Source organism: Impatiens glandulifera, chromosome 4 (genome assembly GCF_907164915.1).
Source record: "Impatiens glandulifera chromosome 4, dImpGla2.1, whole genome shotgun sequence".
Classification (NCBI taxonomy): Eukaryota; Viridiplantae; Streptophyta; class Magnoliopsida; order Ericales; family Balsaminaceae; genus Impatiens; species Impatiens glandulifera.
In genome coordinates this window covers 53,515,149-53,541,622 of record NC_061865.1, presented here as the reverse complement: position 1 = coordinate 53,541,622, position 26,474 = coordinate 53,515,149, and the positions used below count along the sequence as shown (strand labels likewise).

The 26,474-nt window shown below is 21.3% G+C and overlaps 1 protein-coding gene across 1 annotated transcript; it reads right to left on the bottom strand.

The window, feature by feature from the left end:
• Positions 1-875: 875 nt before the first annotated feature.
• LOC124935382 (early nodulin-like protein 2) lies at positions 876-25,535 on the bottom strand. Its single transcript, XM_047475819.1, has 5 exons — positions 25,412-25,535; positions 22,229-22,345; positions 21,591-21,882; positions 7,590-7,736; positions 876-978 (listed from the first exon to the last, which is right to left on the bottom strand). Exons 1-5 carry the CDS (start codon positions 25,533-25,535, stop codon positions 876-878), a joined length of 783 nt encoding a protein of 260 aa, XP_047331775.1.
• Positions 25,536-26,474: the final 939 nt, after the last annotated feature.

The following is a 26,474-nucleotide window of genomic DNA, read 5'->3' as shown; positions in this document are numbered from 1 at the left end:
TCAAAACTGTTGTCTTATAGTAGCCCTCACAAGACATTTATTTAAAATTGTCCTGTTACAACAATTTGGACATTCTATTTGTGATAGTTCCTATTAGCCAACTCATGAATCTGAGCTGATGTGCATGTGATTGATTGTTATCTGAGTGGAAATACATGAAGAGATAACTAATACAGTTAGGCTATTAAACCTAAGATCCTTGAGTCCCTAAATGAGGCTATGGCAGTAGCCAAAGTACAAGAATCCACTTTCAAATTCCTGTTTACCCAAGATAGTCTATACTTAGGTAACCCTCCCATCCTTCCTACACCAACCCACACCCAATCTAATTATACTTGGTCACCATCTTCCAAACAAACTTATTCACGACCAAATTACTCACATCCACATAGTCTCCCAAAGGAATAAATATCTCCAACAAATAGATCCCAAAATCCTAGAAGAGAAAAAATGAATTATGTTTTGTGATGCTAAGTTCATATCTACCCACCAATGCAAGGCTAAGTTATTCATTATGTAGATGAAACATGAGACAAAGAGTTCCTATTAACTAAAGCTAGAGAGACTAGTGAAGTTATCCCTCAAGTGGATAAAGCATTTATATCTATACATGCCCTTGATGGAGCAAAAAATTATCAAACCATGAGGATATCTGAAAAATAGGTCATTTATCGGTCATTATTCTCATTGACACATAGAATCCACATAATTTCATTATAGTCATGTAGGGAGAAACATAAGTCATCAAGTGCAAAAAAAACAACTGCTTTAATTGATGGACCGAACATATTAAAAACATCGAATTGTGAAAATCTCAAATGGACAAAGGATGGTATCAAATTTATAGTTAACCTAAGATAATTGGACATGGCTTCCTATGACATGGTTCTAAGGATAGAATGGTTCATCACTCTCAGTTCATTTTGGAACTTTGAGAGTCTAACGTTATTATTATGCAAGAATGAAATATCACTGTTCCTGCAAAGAGTAAACCAAATGGACATCAATCTTAAAAGGAGATACACTTGAAATAATGTTAAAGAAATCAGCGCTGGTGAATAAATAAATTGTGATTCTTATCCATATATAAATATTATCATATTTTTAATTATTAAAAGAAGTTTATAAATCTATATTATAATCAAATTTATAAAATTATATTAGAATATTATATTAAATAAAATATAGAAAATATTTTTTATATTTGTTTTAAAAATATTTAAAGTAAATAAACAAAAATTAATAATAAAAATGAAAATTACTCTAAAAAAAGTATATACAATTTTTTTCTTAATTTTTAAAATATAAATATATAAATAAATAAACATAAGATATTATTATATGTTTAATAATATTTATTTTATAAGAAAGTAAAAAGTAATTTTTGAATATTTATAATCATTAATATATTTATAAAATATATTTTACCATGTTTACAAAAAATAATATATTAAATAAAAGTAAACTATTAATTTGATTATTAATTTATAAAAGTATTAATAATAAAATATAAGTAAACAAAAAACAAATAAAAAAATAGGATTTATTTAAAAAAACTATTATTTTGATATAAATATATACTATTGTATAAATTAAAATATATTATTTCTTATATTAATTTATAAAATATAAAATAAAATGTCTAAAACATTTAATTTCAATAATAATTAAGCAAATAATAAATATGTATAAACTTTGTTATTAAAAACCATATTTTTTATTATATTAAATTTATTTTTTATTATCTGTTATATAAAATTATAAAATTATAATGTTATTTCTGTTTTTTTATTTTTAATAAAATAAAACCTAATTAATATAAAGAGTATTATTTTTAATTAAATAAACTTTATTTTAATATATATAATATTATTTTTAAAAATTAATTATTTTATTAAAATAAAAATATATATATATATAAAATAATTGTATTATTAAAAAATAAAAAATAACCCATTATTTTTTTTATAAAGTTATAATACAATTAAAAATAAATAATTTATATAAATACATTATATCTCATTTACTTATATTATTTTATTTAATATTTTTAAAACTTAATAAATATATTATTTTTAAACTAAAATTAAAGAGAAAATTATTATTTTATTATATAGTTTAAACTTTAATTTATAAATACATGCACATTATAAATATAAATATAATAAAACATTCATTTTATTAAAAATAAATAAATTTTTAATTTTTAAATATAAATGTAATAATGTTTTTTAAGTTTAAAAATCAAAATATTTTAAATTATTTTATAAATGAAATAAATAAAATAATTTTTTTTTTTTAAAAAATAAACTATTATATTAAAAATATATAATATATTCATGACAATTTCATCTTCTACGGGAATGAATGGTGATAGATAAAACAAGAAAAAATAAAACTATAAAATTAATAACATTTATTTTATTAAATAATAAATAAATAAAATTTAAATTTTTTTATAAATATAATATTTTTTATAATCAAAATATTGTAAGATATTATAAAAATAAAATAAATTAAATTTAAAAAAAATACTATTATATTTAAAATATATAATATACTATTTCATTTTGATATATATATATATAAACATTTACAAATAAATAAATTAAACACTTTTTATAAATAATTATTTTTCATAAAAAGATAATGTTAAAATGAATTCTTTTATAATTATATATACATATTCAATTAATTTTATTCTTATATTATAAATGATTATTATTTTATAATTAATTATTCTTTATTAAAAATCATTTAAATTTTAGATATAATATTTTTTTAAATTAACTATTTTATAATTTATATATATATATTTAATAAGAATTTTATTTATATTTATATGTTAAACAATTAAATTTAATAAAATAATATTATAAAAAATAACCTTAAATAAAGAAATGATAAGAAATGTTCAAATATATTTTATTATTTTTTATTAATAATATAAATAAATATTGGAATATATATATATATATATTTATTATAATATTAAAAAATTATATATTAAATAAAATAAATATATAAATATTGGAATATATATATATAATGATTATAATATTTATTAAAAATATTTTAAAAAAACTATATATTAAGTAAAATAAATATATACAATTATTTAAAATAAAATATATTATTTCTTAATTTAATTTATAAAATATAAAAAAAATAATTTAAATAATAATTAACCAAATAATATAATAAATGGGATGCATATTCTCTATTTAATAAACTTTGTTCTTAAAAACCATAATTTACAATTATTATAAATTTATTTTTTATTATCTGTTATATAAAAGTATATGTTAAGTCTGTTTTTTATTTTATTTTTTAAATTTATTTATAAAAAAACTTAATTAATATAAAAACTATATTTTTATTAATTAAAATTTATTTAATATATATAATATTATTTTATTAAAACTATAAAATATATATAAATTAATAAAATAATTGTTTTATTAAAAATTATAAATAACTTATTAATTTTTTATAAAGTTATAATATAATTAAAAAACATATTTATATAAATAGATTATAATATTATACTAAAGAATATATATTATATCTCATCTATTTATTAATATTAATATTAAAACTAAAATAAAATAAAATATATTATTTAATATTAAATAAAATTATCTTATTTTTTGTAACAGTGTTTAAAAATCAAAATATTATAAAATATTTTATAAATTAAAATTTTAAAACAATAAACTATTATATTAAAAATCTATAATATATTATTTCATTTTATTTATATTTAAAATAAATATATTTTTATAAACATTAACAAATAAATAAATAAAACTATTTTTATAAATTTCTTTTTTATAAAAGGATAATGTTAATATTTACATATTAAATTAATATTATTCTTATATTATAAAATTTTATTATTTTAATAAATATATATAAATAATTTATTTTTATAATTAATTATTTTTTAGTTAAAAAACCATTCAAATTTATGTATAATATTTTTTATAATTAATTATTATTATTATATATATAATATCAGTTTTATTTTTTAATTTTATATTTAAAAATTAAATTTAATAAAATTATAATATAAAAAATAACCTTAAATAAAAATAATTAATAAGAAATGTTACAATATATTTTATTATTTTATACATAAAAATAATAATTAATATATTTATAAAATTTGAAAATAAAAAGTTACTAAAAAGTTATTAATATATTCATCTAATAATTTATTTTAAATAATTTACTAAAAATATTCATATATGCATATATAATTATATAATTATTGAATTAATATAATTTCTTCCAAAAACAAATTAATATAATAAATATTGAAAAGAAAATAATTAATAAAAAAATTGAAAAATATAATTTTATAAAAAAAAATTAAGTTTTCAATTAATCATTTCCGCAAATATATTAAATAAATTTTAGAAATATATATAAATATATAAGTTATTTAAAATAAAAACTCTTAACAATACTTTAAAAAATAATTAATGAATAAAAATTTATAGGTGGTGATAAAATATTATAAATACAAATATATTTTGTAATTTAATAATATTATGTTATTTAATTTATTTTTGGAAAGTATATATATCTATTATAAATAAAAATAAATCTGTTGTTTTATTTTATATTATTTTAAATATGTTTTTATTTTAATTATAAATAAAAATAATTTAAAAATATAAATTTATAGAAATATAGTTACTTTTTGAAATAATATATGTATAAAAAAAATCATATATTATAATTTGTATATAAATTTATTCTCCTGAAAATAATTATATAAGTTTTTGTTTAAGAATGTTATTATTTAATTATTCAATATTTACATTAATATCATATATTTTTTATGAAAACAATTTAGTAATTAATTCAAATACAAATTTGTTAGTTAAAATCAAAGTAAAAAATATAATATTGAAACTAGTTATCATAAATAGAAATATGATGGTGGTTGATTTTAATTTAAAATGATATCATATTTTTTTTCAAATTTTAATGGTGTTATTTTTTAACTTTTGAGTAGAAAGAAACTAGCTATCACCCATATATATATATATATATAATATACTTAATTTTTAAAGTGTTGTGATTGTCGGTTTCGAATTTGCAACCTAACTAAACAAGTATAACTCTTTAACCAATTAGGCTAACAACACTTTATATTTTAAATTCAATGCCAAATTTGATAAATGCGGGACATTTTAATAATATAAGTTTAACTTTTTAACTAACTAATCTATATATATATATAATGATGCTTAATTTTTAAAATTTTCTAACTAACTAATCTATATATATATATAATGATGCTTAATTTTTAAAGTTTTCAAATTGTCGGGTCGAGAGCAGTAGCTAATTTGGATATATATATATATATATATGGATACTTGGATCGTATTGTGGGATGACTCACCCATAAATTTAAAACGGTTAAAAATAAAATTAAAAATGTTATAGGTATGTTTTGAACTTTCAACCTAAAAAAACAAGTACAACTCTTTAACCAAGTGTGATTTGGATGAGGTTTGCCGATGGATATTAGGCCAGTATCAATTGAAAATAGTTAAACAAATATGAATCAAATATTTGATTGACCAAAGTGTAAGGTCACGATGCTAAATATTAAAAAAATAAATCAAATATTTGATCGACAAAGTGAAAGTGTAAGGTCATAATATGAGAGATTCGGAAAAAAATATGTGATGAAATATGTGAGAAGAAAAATTGTTTTACCGAAGTGAATAAAATGTGAAATGAGAGCGTTTTATTTTTTATTTTAATATATTATTCGTGATTTATTAAGAATTTTAAACATTAAATACATATTATTATAGATTTTTTTAAATTCATTTTGTTTTTATTTTTATTCGTGTCAATCGTACGAAAATTTTCCTAGTTTTAATGAGATACACTTACTATAAACACATGCCTTAAAATTCCTAACCACTTCATTCATAAAAGAAACAAAGGCCTTAAAACTCCTATCCCGTATCATTAATATGAAAAACTATTATTCATGATATTTAGATATAGGCTAATATAATCATTATTAAGATTGCACTTTTAAAATTAGTAACGATTATTTTTACATTAATAATTAACAATAAATAGACGTGACAACTCCAACGTGGTTATAAGTTAATGTAATGATGGTAGTAAATATAATTTTTATAAAGAAGGTAAGAATTTCATTATTCAAAAGTTTATACAAGATGATGTGAAGATCAATGTCATTTTCGAGTTCAAACTTAAAATATAGTTTCTCATTCTTGATCCATCGAAAATGAGTTATCGAAGTTTAGAATCTGTTATACAATACATTAAGTAAATGATGTATTATCACCATTATTCAAAAGTTCATCCATTCATCATATTACTAATTAACCCACAAATTGGGTACCAAAACAATGTACGGATTTTATTTTCTGTTATCGTTTTTCTGTTCAGATATCAACACCATTGAAAAAAAAGTTTTTTTTTAAATTATTGAAAGAAAGTTATAAAAAAAATAAAATTATACAAAATTTGTATAAATAATATCATATCAAATAATCAAGATATGAATTAGCGTGGTTCTCAAATAAATGAAAAGTCAAAACCCAAATAACAATGACAATTTGTGATGTTTTATAAAATGGGGTTCTAATTTTAAATTGTGTCAATCTCAGTTCTAATCATTACAATTTATTCATTTGAGATTTTGTCCTTTATCTTTAAATTCTATTTTTTTTAATAATTAAGTTATCAATTTTTTAACAATATAATGTTTAGATTAATTTTTTTACTAACAACCAAGTCTTTCTCCCATAGCATATACATACCACTCTAGTTCTAGCAAACATGACAACATATTTCATACATATGTTCAAAAACGTATTAATCAGTTTAAAGACTGTTAAACTAGTTTTTGTAAATTAATAAATGTGTTAATTAATTGGGTTAAAAATGCATTAAATGGTTCATAACATATCAAACGAATAAAAAACGTGTTAAATATCTTGATAAAAACGTATTACACAAATCAAAAACGTATTAAATAGATAAAAATGTGTTTATCGGATTGAAAACATGTTAAATATATTAAATAAGTCAAAAATATATTAAACATGCAAAAAAAAATGTTATATAGATTATATAAATATTAAAATTTGGGACACAAAAATAATTTTAATAAATTTATTTTGTCCAAAAAAAATATTTATTTCATTCAAATAGTGTAAGTGATTGTGTTTCTCTAATTCAAAATTTTTTCCTCATGTATAAAACTTAATTCAAAAATTTTTGATTGTTCCATATATGCCATAGTATCATCAACATCAATATTTAAACATTTATCCTGAATTTGATTATGCAGAACTAATTGAAACTTTTAAAAAATAATATTAAAAGAAAAAACAAGATTCTAAATAAATTAATTAATACTATGAAACTAAAATATAGATGATTCATGCAAAATATGTCAAAATGTTTTCAATTAATTTTAAGATACCTAAAATCCTATAACTCAATATAAAATCAATTAAAACGAGTCTAACCTAATTAAACAAACCGAAGAAAAACAATGAACAAATAAAAATGGATAAAACAGAGGCGCCATTAATCTAAGCGACGAAGACGACGAGCTGCTGCTATTGGCAGTTTCATCACTCGGCGGTGGCGATGAAGAAGTTTCGTGTTCCTCCAAGACTTTAACTATCATTTTCTGACCTCTTTCACAATGACCGGAGACACCACTGATGAAATAAAACATGACCGGACTATCAAGAGTAAAGACAGTAGTGTTGCCGTCGTTAGAAAAGTAGATAGGTTGAGTAGACAAACATTTGTCATAATCATCTTGAGTCACCACCAATACAGAATCGTCTTTATAATTGAACCCTAATATTCATCATGCACAAAGAACAAATCTTTATAATAATTCTCGACAAAAATTCTCGGTTGGGTGTAGGGGATGGTTGGTTTTCTTGATTGAAAACCATGCCAATGTAGAATCTCTCGATCAGACGCCAAGAACAACTACAGGTTTTGAGATTTCATTTGGAGCTTACATCCTTCGATCTAAAGGTATGGGAAGTTTTTGTCAATTCATATGAATCGTATTTAACATCATTCTAATGTATCAATCGACCGGGAAGATGTCAAATTTGATTCGACAGTTCTTGAGTAAAAATTGGGTTTTCCGTTTTTAAGGTTTGATCCAGTATAAGAAGCTTACCAATAACTTCCTTATACATGTAATGATTAAATGAAACCAAAATATGAACATTTCCTATCAATTTTGACCAATTTAAAAGCGGATTTTTTTTCAGATTTTTGGAATTTTTGGTTTTTGTGTAAACATACTTCAAATCGATTAGAATTGATTCAAAATTACTCCTAACATCTTTTAAGATGTGTTAGGAAGCCTTTTAAACCGATTTTGAATTTTTTTAAAATTGAATTTCGGTGTTTTTTTTAAATTGATTCGTTCAAATTGGTTTACATTAAAATTGAATTTCGGTGTTTGAAATGATCTTAGAGTCAAATTCAAATAAAAAATAGATAATCAAACAATATTAAACCCTAGTCGAACTGAAATGTAAAAATTCTAATTTGATTCAATAACTTGAATTACAACGTTAATTGAAGCTTACAGTGAGTTAGAGAACACTCATGAACTCTTTATAAAGTTTTGTGATGATCTAGAAACGAGCCATAGAGTGTTAAACAAAATTTTTAAAATCTTGAGAAAATTTAAATGACGAATTCTGTGAAAGTTGGATGGGAGGCTTGAGATTCTGATCATTTCCTTCGTCTTGGCCAATGAGACCTATTTACAGCAAGCCAAGGTCAGTTGGATGATCAAGTGGATCGAATTTGAGACAAAATGTCATTAGTGCATTTGGTCTTCATTCTATCGTTCTTATCCATCTAGGCCATGATTGAGCCTGTGATCATAGGCAAAATGATCACCATGTTAGGGCGACCATTTCAGCCTTTGAATCACTCCATTTGATTGAGTATCGGCCGAGTTCCACTTTTGAAAAATCAAATGTTTCGACTGATGTTCATCATGTTTGTCGCGAGGAAGAAGACAACTAGGATGAAAACATCGTCGTTTCGGTCCAAAACGTGAACGCACGTCAGGTTGGCACAACGTTTCATTCGAGTTCTGTCAGGGGTTGCCGTTTTATCTACGTTCAGACTAATGACGTTGCGTTTTGTCTATGTTCGGATTAATGACGTTGGCGTTTTTTGTCTACTTTCGGACTAATGAGTTTTGGTTCACTAAACAAATTAATTAATACTCTAATGCCACACCAATAATAAAATAAATATTTTTATTCATGATAATTAATTATATGCTAATACAGTCATTATTAAGATGACACTGTTAAATTAGTAACAATTATTTTTACATTAATAATTAACGATAGATAGTGACAACTGCCAAGTTGTTATAAGTTAATGCACAACCATATAGAACGAGTAGAAGTTAGATGAGAAATGATTAGAAAAAAATTTGGAAAACGGACCGAATGATAAGAAATTAGGTTGTACAATATGATTAACTGAAAAAATAATATTTTTTTTTTTATATTTCTTTCTTATATTTTTTTCTTTTTTTTATCCAATAACATGATAATATTAATGAATCAAAACTATTTAAGAACATAATTAAAACTTTGGAAACTGTGATTAATGCTCATTTATTATGAATTATTTCACTATTAATATAACTTTTCATTCACTTTTTCTTAGTATATTCACATTTCTCTTTATTTTCTCAAAATACTCGTATTCTACATCTAAACTCGTAATTAACTCATTAATTATATATTTTTTAATAATTACATATTTTCAAAAAATATTAATATATTTTATATATAATTAAACTAATAATAATTAAATAATTAAAATAAAATATATATTATATAAATATTAAAATTACACACATTTTATCTTTATTTAATTTAATAATTATAATTTATATGATTAAAATTCGACAAATTAAATTAAATAATTTAAATAAATATACACTACAAAAATGTTAAAATAAAGTTATATAAATAAAATTAAACTATACAAATAAAATATACATTTTATTTTAATTTTACATAAGGTATTTTATTTTAGTTTATAATATTTATTTAAATTATTTAATTTAATGTACAACTATCATTCTTAATTAACTAGTTGGAAATTGTACAACTATAGATTTAATTTTAATTATATGTATAATATTTTTAAAATTAAATAAAAATAAATAATTTAAATAAATATATTATATAAAATGTATAAAGATAAAATAAAGTTGTAAGAATAAAATAAGATATATAAATATAAAATAATTTTAATTTTTATTATTTATGTAATATATTTAATTTTAATTTATAATATTTATTTGAATTATTTAATTTAATATGTTTAATTTTAATTATATATATTATATTTAGAAAATTAAATAAAGATAAAATATGTTAATATTTATATAATATATTTTATTTTAATATATATATTTTATTTTTTTTAATTATTTAATAAAGTATTATTAATTTTACTTGGGAAGAATGTCAATTTTACCATCGAACTATAACGGAATATTTATCACTGAACTAATTTTTATTCATTCATATCACTGTAGTTGAGTTTAATGTTCATCTATGTCACTGCTAGACAAAAACATCAAATTCCGTTAAGTTTTCCGTTAGATGATGACACGTGTGATTGATATGTTATTTTTTTTTAAAATAATATATATTATATATATATATTTTTTTATTCATAATTTTTAAATAATAAAACTTTTATATTTTTAAAGGCATTAATGAAACAATATAGACATTTCGAGAGACACTAACAATAATTCATTTTTTTTAAAATTAATATATTTTTAACATTTATTTTTATTAGCATTATTATTTAGAAATGTTAATAAAAATAAATGTTGAAAATATATTAATTAAAATAAAGTGAATTATTGTTAATGCTTCTCAAAATATATAATTTATTTGATTAATACCTTTGAAAATGTAAATTATGTTTTATTATTTAATGTAGTGATTAAAAATAAAAATATAATATATATATATATATATATATTAATTTAAAAAAAAATGACATGTCAATCACACATGTCATCATTTAACGAAAAATTTAACGGATTTGGATGTTTTTGTCCAGCAGTGACATAGATGAACATTAAACTCAACAGTGATATGAACGAATAAAAATTAGTTCAGTGATATACGTGAATATTCCGTTATATATAGTTCGATGATAAAATTGACATTATTCCCAATTTTAATTATAGACTATGTTTATAAAATTAAGTAATTATTAAGTATATTTATAGAAATATGTAATTAGTGGGTTAATTAATGTAATTATTAAGGATTATTTTTTTTTTATATAAAATGAGGTTAAGACTTTTAATTTTATTATATGGGTCAAACTATCAAAATTTTATTGATTTAAAGTTTTTTCTCAATCTTATTTTAACGTATAATTATTTTTTAAAATAATTTGTCACGTTTTTAAAAGGAATATATTTAGAGAAAATAATATTATTTTCGTTTTTAAAGAAAATAATTTTGTATGGGTTCAGGCTTTTTAATTGAGTATTATTTTCGTTTTTTAAAGAAAATAATTTTGTTTCTTTTAATATATATATAAACAAATCTAATTAATATGAAATAGTTAAGACCCTTGCCCATCAGTAATAGATATCTAAAAACAATTCAACAAAAAAAATTGAATATATTCATGAATTTAATTGATGATAATGACAATATAATAGCCTTTGACAAACTCAAGTGAGAGGAGAATTATAACAATTAGTAATGTTATTTGTGAAGTGAGGTTGACTATAAGTTAAAGCATATTTTATTGTCTTTCCCTTTTGAAACCTCTATGCTCAAAGATTACTTACCTTGTTAATGTGGTGGAGTATGTTCTGGGCCAGGCTTGGGTGAGATCAACTAGACAGTCGCCTAGGACCTCCACCGGGTACCCTAAACTTTTTAAAATAGAATCTACTCTAACAAATGTAATTTGATTTTGAGAACATACTAAATAATTAAGTTTATTTATAACTCTCATCAATTTATAATTTTAATATAATTAATAGATCCAGAAACAAATATATATGTGGGTAACATTTAATTAAGAAATAATAAAAGAAAAATAAAGAAGGAATTCTTTAAATTTTATAGGTCAATATATCACAAGAAAACGAGTCATTCTTAAGCGACAGGTTGTTGATACCACACTTAATAATGAGATTTCTCTAAAGGTTAATATTGATCATTACAAAAGCTTAAGTTAGATTGTAAGCTCTCATTTGCCAATCTTTACTAATTTCTCTCAAAATTTGGAGATTCATATAGAACTACCTAAACTTTTTAAAACTCCATATATAGATCTAATTCAATGCATTCTTCCTTTTTTTTAGAATGTATTTTTGTAAATTCTACTAAGTTTATTAAATTTTAATAAAATACATTTTAAACAAATAAAACTTGTTAATGGTAACATTGACAATGTTCACGGACTAGGGTCATTGATCATTGATTCACAAGTCCAACATGATTAACCAAGTTAGGTTAATTAGTCTCCTTGAGCATTAAAAATAACAGTTTATAAATATAATGATATATACATAATTTAATGAAGTAATTTTATATTCATTTATCTCTAATTATAAATTATTAGTAAAAAAAATTAATGTTTTCAACGATTGATGTATTTTATTGTTCATTTGTTACTTTGAAGTTTATTGTATGTATGTTGAATTCATTTTTTTTATTAATTCATGTCAAATAATAACATGACTTATATCAAAATTTTTCTATCCATAACATTAACACATTTAAATGAACCAAATATCAATAATAATATTTGATGTTTAATTAGTGTGTGAAAGCTTTAAATAGATGACTAAAAACAAAATATAGAGCTTTAAATAGAAGGAATGGACCACCTCACATTAACTATGAACATAATGTTGTTGATGGTAGCATGAAAAAACCTATTTTGAAGAGGTCTAGCAAATACTCACTTTCATTTATATGATATTACGAAAAATTGACATTTGTTATTTCATTTTGAGTTAGAGTCCGAGTAAGCAATAATATAAACACACAACCATCTTATAGTCATTACTCTTATTTCAATTGAAAATCGAATCTGAGATTTTAGTTGTAAAGTAAGTTGAACTTCAGAATTTTAAGAATTTTTGTTTTAGCACTTTTCAATTGGGTTAATTAGTTTCTTCCAGTTTGCTTATAGGGAGTTAATAGAGCATTCTAAATAAATGGTAAGTTTTCATTCATGTAATTGTTACTTCAATTTTGTATTATAGTTAGATTTGGGTAAGAATTTCCGAGTTTGTGTATTGTTCTTTTTTTTTAATTAATATTGTAGATTCGTTCTCTATGCTTTATATTTTTATTCTCAATTTAGTGAAATGATTATGATCAACTAGAAATGAAACCCATAATTTTAAAATTCAAAAAAATTATTTCTAAATCTGGTTTTATTGTTTGTTTGGTTCTTAGTTGATTTATTTGTACATTGATTGATATCATGATCATTGAGGAGTTGTTATAGATATAATGCATTAATTTATGATTTATGAATTTTAATTTCAATTAATTTAAGTCAAACTATCACAAAAAAAAAATAATATAAAAAATTCATAAGAGTCCAAACACAATAACTTTTGTAAGTACATTACACAATAACTATTGTAAGTACATTGACTCTATGTTTCAATATCTAAAATTTGTGATGCTAACCTAAACTGGATAAAAAATTATTATATAAACTATCAATAATTCAATTCTTACAATTAAAACATGTCTTTATTATTAAATCTTTAAAACAATATAAAATTTTATTAAAACCCAATAATAAAGTCTAAACAAAAAAAAATACCCTAATTAAATCTAAACAATCCTAATTTTTTATATATAAATATATACCTATATAATAAATAAATTTATTTAAATTAAATTACAAATTTAATAAATAAATTGTGATTTTTATCTATATATAAATATTATCATATTTTTATTTATTAAAACAATTTTATAAATATATATTATAATTAAATTTATAAAATTATATTAGAATATTTTATTAAATAAAATATATAAAATTCTATTTTATATTTGTTTTAAAAATATTTAATGTAAATAAATAAAAATTAAAATTACTCTAAATAAAGGATAAACAATTTTTTTTCTTAATTTTTAAAATATAAATATATAAATAAATAAACATAAGATACTATTATATGTTTAATAATATTTATTTTATACGAAAGTAAAAGTAATTTTTGAATATTTATAATAATTATAATATTTATAAAATATATTTTACCATGTATTAATTTGATTCATAATTTATAAAAGTATTAATAATAAAATATAACTAAAAAAACAAATAATAAAATTAAGATTTATTTTTTAAATTTTTTTATATATAAGTATATACTATTATATAAAATAAAATATATTATTTCTTCTATTAATTTATAAAATATAAAATAAAATATCTAAAACATTAAATTTAAATAGTAATTAAGCAAATAATAAATATGTATAAATTTGTTATTAAAACCATAATTTTTAATTATATTAAATTTATTTTTTATTATCTGTTATATAAAATGATAATATTATTTCTGTTTTTTTATTTTTTAATAAAATATATTAATAATAAATTAAAACCTTAATATAAAGAGTATTATTTTTAATTAAATAAACTTTATTTTAATATATATAACATTATTTTGTTAAAATGATTCTTTTATTAACAATAAATATATATAAATATATATAAAATAATAAAATAATTGTTTTATTAAAAAAATAAAAAATAACTTATTTTTTTTTAAAATTATAATATAATAAAAAATAAATAATTTATATAAATATATTATAATATTATATTATATATATATATATTGTATCTCATTTACTTGTATTTATATTTTTAAAACTTATTAAATATATTAGTTTTTAAACTAAAATTAAAAAGAAAATATTAATTTATATGAAATAAAATTATCTTATTTTTTATATAGTTTAAAGTTTAATTTATAAATACCAAGGATGCAAAAAAACGGGATTAATCCGCGATTAATCGAAAATCGGAAAAAAAAAACGTTTCGTTTTTTCTAAAAATCGGTCAACGGTCAACCCGATTAAATTGGGTTTGACCCGATAATTTAAGGGCTTATTTCAAAATAATCCCTTACTTGAAGGGCTTATTTCAAATCATCAATCTCTTGAAAACTCACTCTTTAGGTTACTCTACCATTTCACCGCAGCTTCTGCGACTCGCCGACTGAGAGGAATCCACTAACCGTCACCTTCATTCTCTCGGCTCAGCCATTTCTCCGCCTCGCCGCCACCATCTTATCCGGCTGATCTAATCGGATAGATTCATCTCCGCCGCATCAATTTTCACTTGCAACCGAGATCAATCGCAGATGAGGGATCTGCTTCAAAGGCATCAACTAGTAAACCTGAATCAACTGGGTTCTACTTCAAAGGTATCAACTGGCAACCGAGATCAATCGCATGTGAGTTTTGTTTTCTGAGTGAGTCGAGCAGATTTAGATAATGGGTTACCTGAATATTTTCCTCAAAGGCATCTAAACGATAAACCTATAATGGGCTTATTCAGAATTGTTCAGAATTATTAAATACTCATTATAATATAAAATTAAAAAAATAAAAAAAATAAATAATTTTTTTAATTTTTAAATATAAATTAAAAATATTTTTTGGGTTTAAAAATCAAAATATTCTAAAATATTTTATAAGTGAAATAAATTTAATTTATAAAAAAATAAACTATTATATTAAAAATATATAATATATTTATAAAGATATCATTTATAAATACTTATCATCAACACATCAACATCAACTGAATTCGGAAAATAAAAACAAAATTATAAAATTAATAAAACATTAATTTTATTAAAAATATATAAATAAATAACCTTTTAATTTTTATATATAAATATAATATTTTTTTCATGGATTTAAAAATCAAAATATTATAAAAAAAAAACTAATATATATATATAAAATGTATAATATACTATTTCCAAATAATAAATTCTTATAAATAAATAAACATTTACAAATAAATAAATTAAACACCTTTTATTAATAGTTGTTTTCAATAAAATAATGTTAAAATGACTCTTTTTTTTATATAATTATATATATACATATTAATGTTACAATATATTTTATTATTTTTTATTAATAATATTTATTTTATAAATATATATATATATAGGAATATATATATATATATATATATATATAATTATTATAATATTTATGAAATACATATTTTAAAATATTTTTAAAAAAAAAAAGTTATATATTATATTAAAGTAAACTGGAATATTAATTTATATAAAATATTAATAATAAAATATAAATAAACAAAAAAACAAATAATAAAATTGGAATTTATTTAAAAAAACACAATTTTGTTTTATAAAATAAATATATACTATTATTTAAAATAAAATATATTATTTCTTATATTAATTTATAAAATATAAAAGAAAATGTTTAAAACATTAATTTAAATAATAATTAACCAAATAATAAATATTTAATCAACTTTTTTTCTAATTTATAATTATAATAACTTTCTTTTTTATCATCTGTTATAAAAAAGTATATGTTATGTCTGTTTTTTATTTTTTTTAAATATATTAATAAAAAAACTTAATTAATATAAAAAGTAATATTTTTATTAATTAATATTTATTTTAATATATATAATATTATTTTATTAATACTAAAATATATATAAATTAATAAAATAATTGTTTTATTAAAAATTAAAAATAACTTATTAATTTTTTATAAAGTTATAATATAATTAAAACAATAAATTTATATGAATAGATTAAAATATTATATTAAAAAATATATATTATATATCATTTACTTATTAATATTAAAACTAAAATTAGAAAGAAAATAATTATTTAATATTAAACAAAATTATCTTATTTTTTATATAGTTAAAAGTGTAATATATAAATAAATTAAATTTATTACAGTGTTTAAAAATAAAAAATTTATCAAATTATCTTATTTTTTGTAACAGTGTAAAAATCAAAATATTATAAAATATTTTATAAATTAAATTTATAAAACAATAAAATATTATATTAAAAATCTATAATATATATATATATATATTTATAAACATTTACAAATAAATAAATTAAACTCTTTTTATAAAAAAATTTATAAAAGGATATTGTTATAATATATACCTATTAAATTAATATTATTCTTATATTATAAAACTTTATTATTTTAATAAATATATATAAATATTTATTTTTTTATAATTAATTATGTTGTAGTTAAAATCCATTCAAATTATATATATATATATATATATATATATATATATATATATATATATATATATATATATATATATATATATATATATATAAAATGTGAATTTTATTTATTTATTTTTATATTAAAATTTTAATTTAATAAAATTATAATATTAAAAATAACCTTAAATAAAAAAAATTAATAAGAAATGTTACAATATATTTTATTATTTTATAAATTAAAAAAATAATTAATATATTTATAAAATTTGAAAATAAAAATTTTATATTTAATTTATATAATAATTTATTTTATATAATTTACTAAAAATATTTATGCAATATAATTATTGAATTAATATAATTTCTTCCAAAAACAAATTAATATAATAATTATTGGAAAAATAATAATTAAAAATATTTTTGAAAAAATAATTATATAAAAAATTTAAGTTTTCAATCCATCATTTCCACAAATATATTAAATAAATTTTAGAAATATATACAAATATGATAAGATCGGTGCTACTTATAGAGACTAGGGTCTGACTATTGATAACCACTTATACACTTCAGTTCGATTTTAACTCTGTTAGAAGTTAAAATCTGTTTCTATTCTTAACAAAACCTTCGAACTCTTGAAACAATTTCAAGTGCGGAAATGTTCGTCGGATTTGAAGCTTTGAACCAATGAAAGATGAATGACAGAAAGTAAAGAACACATGGAGTTGTTTATGGATGTTTGGAGCAAACACTCCTACATCACCCCTTCTTACACAACCGGAAGGATATCCACTAAATATTTTGAATCAAATACAACTTTCTAAACTAGCTAACTCTCTGTTGAACAAGACAACCTTTGTTCAAGTTACAATATTCTCAACAATATTCTCACAGCTAGACAGTAATTGATTCTTTCTCTCTTGAACTTGAAGAATGTAAGAACTTAGTAAGTGCAAGAGTAAGTTTGTGAATTCAGTGAACTGGCAAGGTATGATTCGTAAGGTGATTCGTCTGTTGTCCTTGAGCATCTATTTGTAGTAGAAGGACATCAACGGTCGAATCTCCTTCATTGACACATAGCAAGCGTCCATTGGAAGGTCTCCCATAGTACCAGAAATCTGCAGACTCTGAGCAAAGAGATCGTGGCCATACTAAACTGGTAGTGTGCCGAATATCCTCCTAAAATTGTCTTGTATTGGACAAACCGTTGGAAGGACATTTGCGTACGTGGTGTTCGTTCATTGGATACAATTATCAGTTTTGTCAAACTGCACAAAAGTGAGTGGAGTAGGAGTAGGAGTATGAGTAGCAGACAGCTAGTTGATCGTGGTTAGACGTATGCCATTGGACTACCAAGTCTAAGGGAGTTAGACGTCCTCGTCTAACTGCGCATTCCAATAGACCACCAAGTCTAATGGAGTTAGACGTCCTCCTCTAACTACGTATTTCATTAGACTATAAAGTCTAATGAAGTTAGACGTCAATGTCTAACTATGTTTCCATTAGACTACCACGTCTAATGGAGTCAGACTTCAACGTCTAACTACGTATCACATTAGACTATCAAGTCTAATGGAGTTAGACGTCTAGGTCTAACTATGTTTCCTATTAGACTACCACGTTTAATGGAGTTAGACTTCAATGTCTAACTTCGCATCCCATTAGACTACCACGTCTAATTGAGTTAGACTTCAACGTCTAACTTCGCATCCCATTAGACTACCACGTCTAATGGAGTTAGACTTCAACGTCTAACTTCGCATCCCATTAGACTACCACGTCTAATGGAGATAGACTTCAACGTCTAACTTCGTCTAATTAGCATACTTAGATCACGTCTAAGTTAGCATAGTCTAGTGCATCTGCACCAAACCAAATAGACAACTTAGCTTTATTCACAACTAAACATCATCAAAATTCCGTTCTAAACATCATCAATGTTTCAAATCTTTTGTTTATTTCTAAGTCAATTATTTCTCACTTAATTAACTCTTTTTTTTACTTTATTTTTACTTTTTCCCAACAAAATATATAATTTGTTTAAAATAAAAACTCCTAACAATACTTAAAAAATAATAATTAATAAATAAAAATTTATAGGTGGTGATAAAAAATTATAAATAAAAATATATTTTGTAATTACATAATATTATGTTATTTAATTTATTTTTGGTATATATATATATATATATTATAAATGAAAATAAATCTGTTGTTTTATTTTATATTATTTTAAATATTTTTTATTTTAATTATAAATAGAAATAATTTTAAAATATAAATTTATAGAAATATAGTTACTTTTTGAAATAATATATGTATATATGTATAAAAATAATTAAAACATATATTATAATTTGTATATATATTTATTCTCCTGAAAATAATTATATAAGTTTTTGTTTAAGAATGTTATATTTAATTATTCAATATTTACATTAATATCATATATTTTTTATGATCACAAATCAGTAATTAATTCAAATACAAATTTGTTAATTAAAATCAAAGTAAAAAATATCATATTGAGACTAGGTATCATAAGTTATACATCTTATATATGATCATTGTTTATTTTAATTTAAAATGACATCACATTTTTTGGTCAAATTTTAATGGTTTTTTTTTTTTAACTTAAGTAGGAACAAAATAGCTATTACCTATTTTAATGAGGATGCACCTTACTGTAAACACAGGCCTTTAAACTCCTACTCCACACCATTAATAAAAAATTGGTATTCATGATATTTAGTTATAGGCTAATTATATAGTTGTTATTAAGATTACACTGCAAAAATTAGTGACGACTATTTTTACATTAATAATTAACAATAAAAAGTGATAACTCTAAAGTTGTTATAAGTTAATGTAATAATGGTAGTATATATAATTTTTGTAAAGAAGGTAAGAATTTCATTATTCAAAAGTTTATACAAGATGATGTGAAGATCAATGTCATTTTCGAGTTCAAACGTCAAATAATAGTCTTTCATTCTTGATCCATCAAAAGTGAGTCATTGGAGTTTAGAATATGTTTATACAAGAGATTAAAGTAAATGATGTATTATCACCATCGTTCTAAAGTTCATTCATTCATTCATCGATTACTAATTAACCCACAAATTGGGTACCAAAACAATGTCGCAAATTTTATTTTCTGCTATGGTTTTTCTTTTCGGTTATCAAAAACATTGAAAAAAAAAGTTTTTTTAAAAATTATATAAAGAATGTTATAAAAAAAATATATAATAATTATACAAAATTTGTATATTTATGATATTCAACAATAATATCCTATCAAATAATCAAGATATGAATTAGTGTGGTTCTCAAATAAGTCAAAAGTCCAAAGTCAAAACCCAATTAACAATGACAATTTGTGTTGTTTTATTAAATGGAGTTCTAATTTTAAATTGTGTCAATCTCAGTTCTAATCATTACAATTTATAATTCATTTGAGTTTTTGTCCTTTATCTTTAAATTCTTCTTTTTTTTAATAATTAAGTTATCAATTTTTTAACAATAAATTTAGATTAATTTTTTAACAATAATTAAGTCTTTCTCCCACAGCATATACATACCCCTCTAGTTCTAGTGAACACGACAATATATTTCATACATATGTTCAAAAACGTATTAATCAGTTTAAAGACATGTAAACTAGTTTTTGTAAATTAATAAATGTCTTAATTGGGTTAAAAATGTGTTAAATGGTTTATAACATATCAAACGAATAAAAAACGTGTTAAATATGTTGTTAAAAAACATATTACACAAATAAAAAACGTATTAAATAGATAAAATGTGTTTATTGGATTAAAACATGTTAAATTGGTTAAATATATTAAATAAATCAACATATATTAAACATGCCAAAAATAATTTTAATAAATTTAGTTTGTCCAAAAAAATATTTGTTTCAATAAAATAGAGTAATTGATTGTGTTTCTCTAATTCCAAAACTCATGTACAAAACTTAATCTAAAAGAACTTTGATTGTTCTATGCCATAATGTCATCAATATTATATCGTTATTTAAACATTTATCCTGAATTTGATTAAACAGAATTAGAGTGAAACTTTAAAATCAATTAATTTTAAGATACCTAAAATCCTATAACGTAATATAAAATCAATTAAAACGAGTCTAACCTAATTAAACAACCCGAAGAAAAACAATGAACAAATTAAAAATGGATAAAACAGAGGCGCCATTAATCTAAGCGACGAAGACGACGAGCTGCTGCTATTGGCAGTTTCATCACTCGGCGGTGGCGATGAAGAAGTTTCGTGTTCCTCCAAGACTTTTACTATCATTTTCTGACCTCTTTCACAATGACCGGAGACACCACTGATGAAATAAAACATGACCGGACTATCAAGAGTAAAGACAGTAGTGTTGCCGTCGTTAGAAAAGTAGATAGGTTGAGTAGACAAACATTTGTCATAATCATCTTGAGTCACCACCAATACAGAATCGTCTTTATAATTGAACCCTAATATTCATCATGCACAAAGAACAAATCTTTATGATAATTGAGTTCAAACCCTAATATTCATATCATTTCAAATCTTTATAATAATTAAGATCAAACCCTAATATTCATCATTCACAAGAACAAATCTTTATAATAATTAGGATCAAAACCTAATATTCATCATTCACAAAGAACAATTCTTTATAACAGTACATAAGATCAAACCCTAATATTAATCATCATTCACAAAGAACAAATCTTCATAATAATTAAGATCAAACCCTAATATTCATCGTTCATAAAGAACAAATCTGTATAATAATTAAGATCAAACCCTAAATCCAAAAACATAATCAAAACTTACGGAGAGTATCTTCGACTCTGAATCTGTGATTAGATGCCCATTTATTATAGTATCCAATATCTGAACCAGATGGAATGGACCATCCTTGATCATCGCCGACTATATATTGAAAAGACTCTGCAATTGGCAACGGGAATAAGATGAATATCAAACTTATAAGCCCTAGGGTGATATTACTATTTGTCATGATTACATATATATGAAGAAGCTTTCAATCTCTCGAATTAATGGTGATTTAGCTTCGAGAAAGATGAAGTTGTAAATATATAATATGTATATATTATATCCAGAGTTTGCAAGACCGAGTATCAAGTTTTGACTCAATCTTAGTTATTATGTTAGTGATAGAGAAATAACTTTGAATATTACTAAATAATAAATTTATGTATAATTTATTGGTTTAGAGTAATGATAGGGGGAGAAATGAATAATAATAGAGGATGAATAAATCTAATTAACTCATTTTTATTTACAAAATATATAAGGAAAGAGTTTCTAAGAAAATGAGTTGCATATTATTTATTATTCAAGTTAGAAATATTCAATTATATTTTCAGTTTAATTTCTCAGTTTGAAGATTGATGTGGAGGAAAGAAATAAAATGACATTTTTTTTATTAAGTGATCATAATGTTGTTAGTTCTTATGAAAAGTTAAAAAGTGAATCGAGAATAGAATAATTAATAATTTATATATTTAATTTTTATTGTCTTTTATATATATTAATGTATTTTTAAACTTAGATTTATATATTTTGTAATAGAAATTAGTTATTTATTTTCTTTCTTATTATTACTTATTTGAAAAAATACATAAATAAATTAAATGAGAAAGGAAAGAAAGAAAGAAAAGTAATGGTGAGAAAAATAAATAAATGCATAATTATTAATTAGCATTTCAACTCATTTTAGATACATTAATTTGGTGTGCAAAACAATTGCTATTATATCATTATCATTATTTTACTAGGCAGTTTTTGTTGTTTAATTTGAGAAAAATTACATTTCATATATTTGTCTATAATCAAAAAATAATTTTGACCTTTAGTCGTAATTTTTTGTGCAACTCGTTTGATCATGGTTAAAAATGGAGAAATGATATTTTGATGTAAATCTTGATACGTATCACATGAAAAATTGTTAAATAGAACGTTTTTATAGCTTAATAGTAAACCGCAACAATAATAAAAAGATAAATAATGCATTTTTTTTTGTGAATACTCATATACCTATAAGTAATATAACACATGAACTCATGTTTCTAAGATTATGGATTTCAGCATGAAACCAAATATGAAAAATAGACCGACGAGTTTTAGTTTTTCTAAAACTAGTTTGCTTAAAAAAAAATTGGAAGAAATTTTTGTAAGGGTGTTTTTTTTAGATTAAAAGTTAACGTAAAAGTTGTGATAATTGTTTGTTTGAATAAATCATTTCATTATCGCAAAATTATCATGACAAAAATACATCTAAGAAAATTTATGCTTTTCCGTCACAAGCAAAATATTGTCCTCAACCTAAAAAAAATGCTGGAACACCGTGAACCCATATCCTTAATTAATTGAGTCTTTGTCCATAAATTTGATTAGGGTTAGGGCCTAGTTAATTGTTAAAATAATACAATTCAAAAATATCATTTTACTCTTTTCTCCTCTATCATATTATTCCGTACTATCATTAATTAAAATATTAAAATACTTTTTATTTTAAATTATTATTTTTTATTATATATTAATACATTTTAAGTTATTTTATCCAAAAATATTCTCTAACTCCTTAATCATTATTTTTCAAATAACTCAATTCTTTTTTTAAATATTCGGAAGAGAAGGCTAAATCAAAGTCTGGGGTTTTTCAGATGTCTAGTTTCTTCTTAGCCTTCCAATAATAGGCACCCAACTTTGGGTTAAAATTCAAAATAATGCGTCATATCTGACTTACACACTTCATATTTTCAGCTTGAACATTTTTAGAAAGAAAAAAACTTTGTTGGATAAAAAACATTACAAAATTCATTTGCTGAGTATTAAAATATCATTAAATTAATTTGTTTTCTCTCTATTTGATAAATTAATTTTAAATATAAATTGTAATTTTAGTATTTATAAATAAAAAAAAAATAATGATAGTGATGTTTTTAACTAAAAATACTTAAATAACCTAAAAATCCAAATATAACAAGCTCTTCCTTAAATTTGAATTATTTTTATTTTTTATAAATAAGACGCTTTTTCAAAACTTGAAACTTGTGATTTCATCCCAAATTTCGGAAAAAGAGTAATTAGTAAAATTAAATTTTCATGAAATCTCAAACACTTTTTCATCTCAAACACTTTTTCATGGCAACTCTCGAAATCCCTTGTAAAAGGTGCACCTTACATTTAATTTTATTGATGAGTCAGTCCAAGACTTTTTAATAGTACTTCTAGACTCTTAATGTTTTTTGGAACATTTTTCTATTTGTTTTTAAAAATGTTTTAAATAAAATAAATGAAACACAAATTCATTAATTTTTTAATTCAAACTTGGATCAAACTTACAAAAATTATTTTCATTAGTTATAGTTGGTTTTGAAAAAACCTCTTAAAGTTATACTTTATGATTTTTAATAAAGTCCACACTGATTCATTAATTTAAATAATTGGAATGAATAAATCAAACATGCCTTCATGCATAAACAACGGTTTCATCTAGAAGGGATCCATTTTTTATTTTACTTATTTAACATTTGTGGGTATCAATAAATTGCGATGCTGGTAGAAACTACGACCTATTTTGAGATCACATAAAAAAAAATATTTGTCAAAGAGACGCATAAGTCTTCGTTGAAATCTCGGGATTAGTAAATGTTGTTGATTTTGAAAAACATGTGGAGGTTTTTCTTGCAATTAATTGAACTTTCATAAAGATATAATTCTTCATTTCCTTCCACATGAGATTTCAATGGGGGTACCCATATCCCTTGAAAAGGGCCTTGATTATTTAACTAATTAAACATATTAAATAAGCCATTACACAACCCATATCTGAAAACAAACGAATTACCATTTTATTTGTATAAAAGTACTTCTAATCTGATGTATAAAACCCATGAACCCAGAAACCAAATTAACAAAATATGAAGAATTCCATTATAAAATCTATGATCAATGATTATTCTGATTAATTATGGTTCTTGGATGGACCTGAAGGTGGAACATGAATCCATTTCGGCAATCTACTCAACAGCAATTCTTCCCTCCTTCCAACCGCTTTCACTTCTGCCTCCGTCGCCGCCGTCCGATCACCACCAGACCCATTCGCCGCCATTGTAGCGCCAATTCGAGCCGCTGAGAAAGGATTTAGATGAAGAAGAAGAAGAATTATAAGAAGAACAAATTTGAGAGATATGGGTTTGGGATATGAAGAAGAGAAGAAGTTCATGTTGTTTTGTTTATTGTTGAAATAGAAATTTGGACAGGGAACTATAATGAGTTTTGTTCACATGGGGTGTTTTGAGATATATATAATGAATTGATTTTTTTTGTTTGAATTAGAAAAGGTTTGGAGGCTGGAAATGGAATGCTAAGGGTCATAAATAGAGAGGTGTGAGAGGGGGACCCTATGATGAAAACATGTATTTCTATGGGTGTGTCCTTTGTCAGATATATTTTCTAATTTTGTCTCTTTTACTTTAATTTTCATTTTTTTTAATTTAATATAGATTTATTAACGTAAAATGATATTGAGACAATGATAAAAAACAATATATATGTAAATGTTCAAAGTGTTTGTAATGCTTGTTAGGATAAAAAATCAACTTTTCGATGAATGGATAATTTGGTTGACATGAATTGAACAAAAATAAAACATGAACAAAATAAAAAAATAAAAAATATATATTTTTCGAGGTTTTTCACCTCAAAATCATGTAAAAATTATGATAAAATTAGATCATTTGAGTGATTCGAATTGAAGTCAAATCAAACTAAACTCAATCCAATTTCTCAACTTGTGCTAGGATTAGAATTTGGATAAACTCGTTTCTTTTTCACCCTTATACGGTTTTGTAGATAAATTTAAAAGGCCATAATACTTCGGTTATACACTATGAAAATCGTAATGTTAGATTATATAACAAATTATTTTATTTTTTTAAAAGGTATAACAAATTTCATTATTTAATTTTCTAAGAAGATTCTATACAAAAAAAAATGGTGAGAATGGTTAAAAGGCCCATCAAAAATACAAGATAGTTCATTATGACAT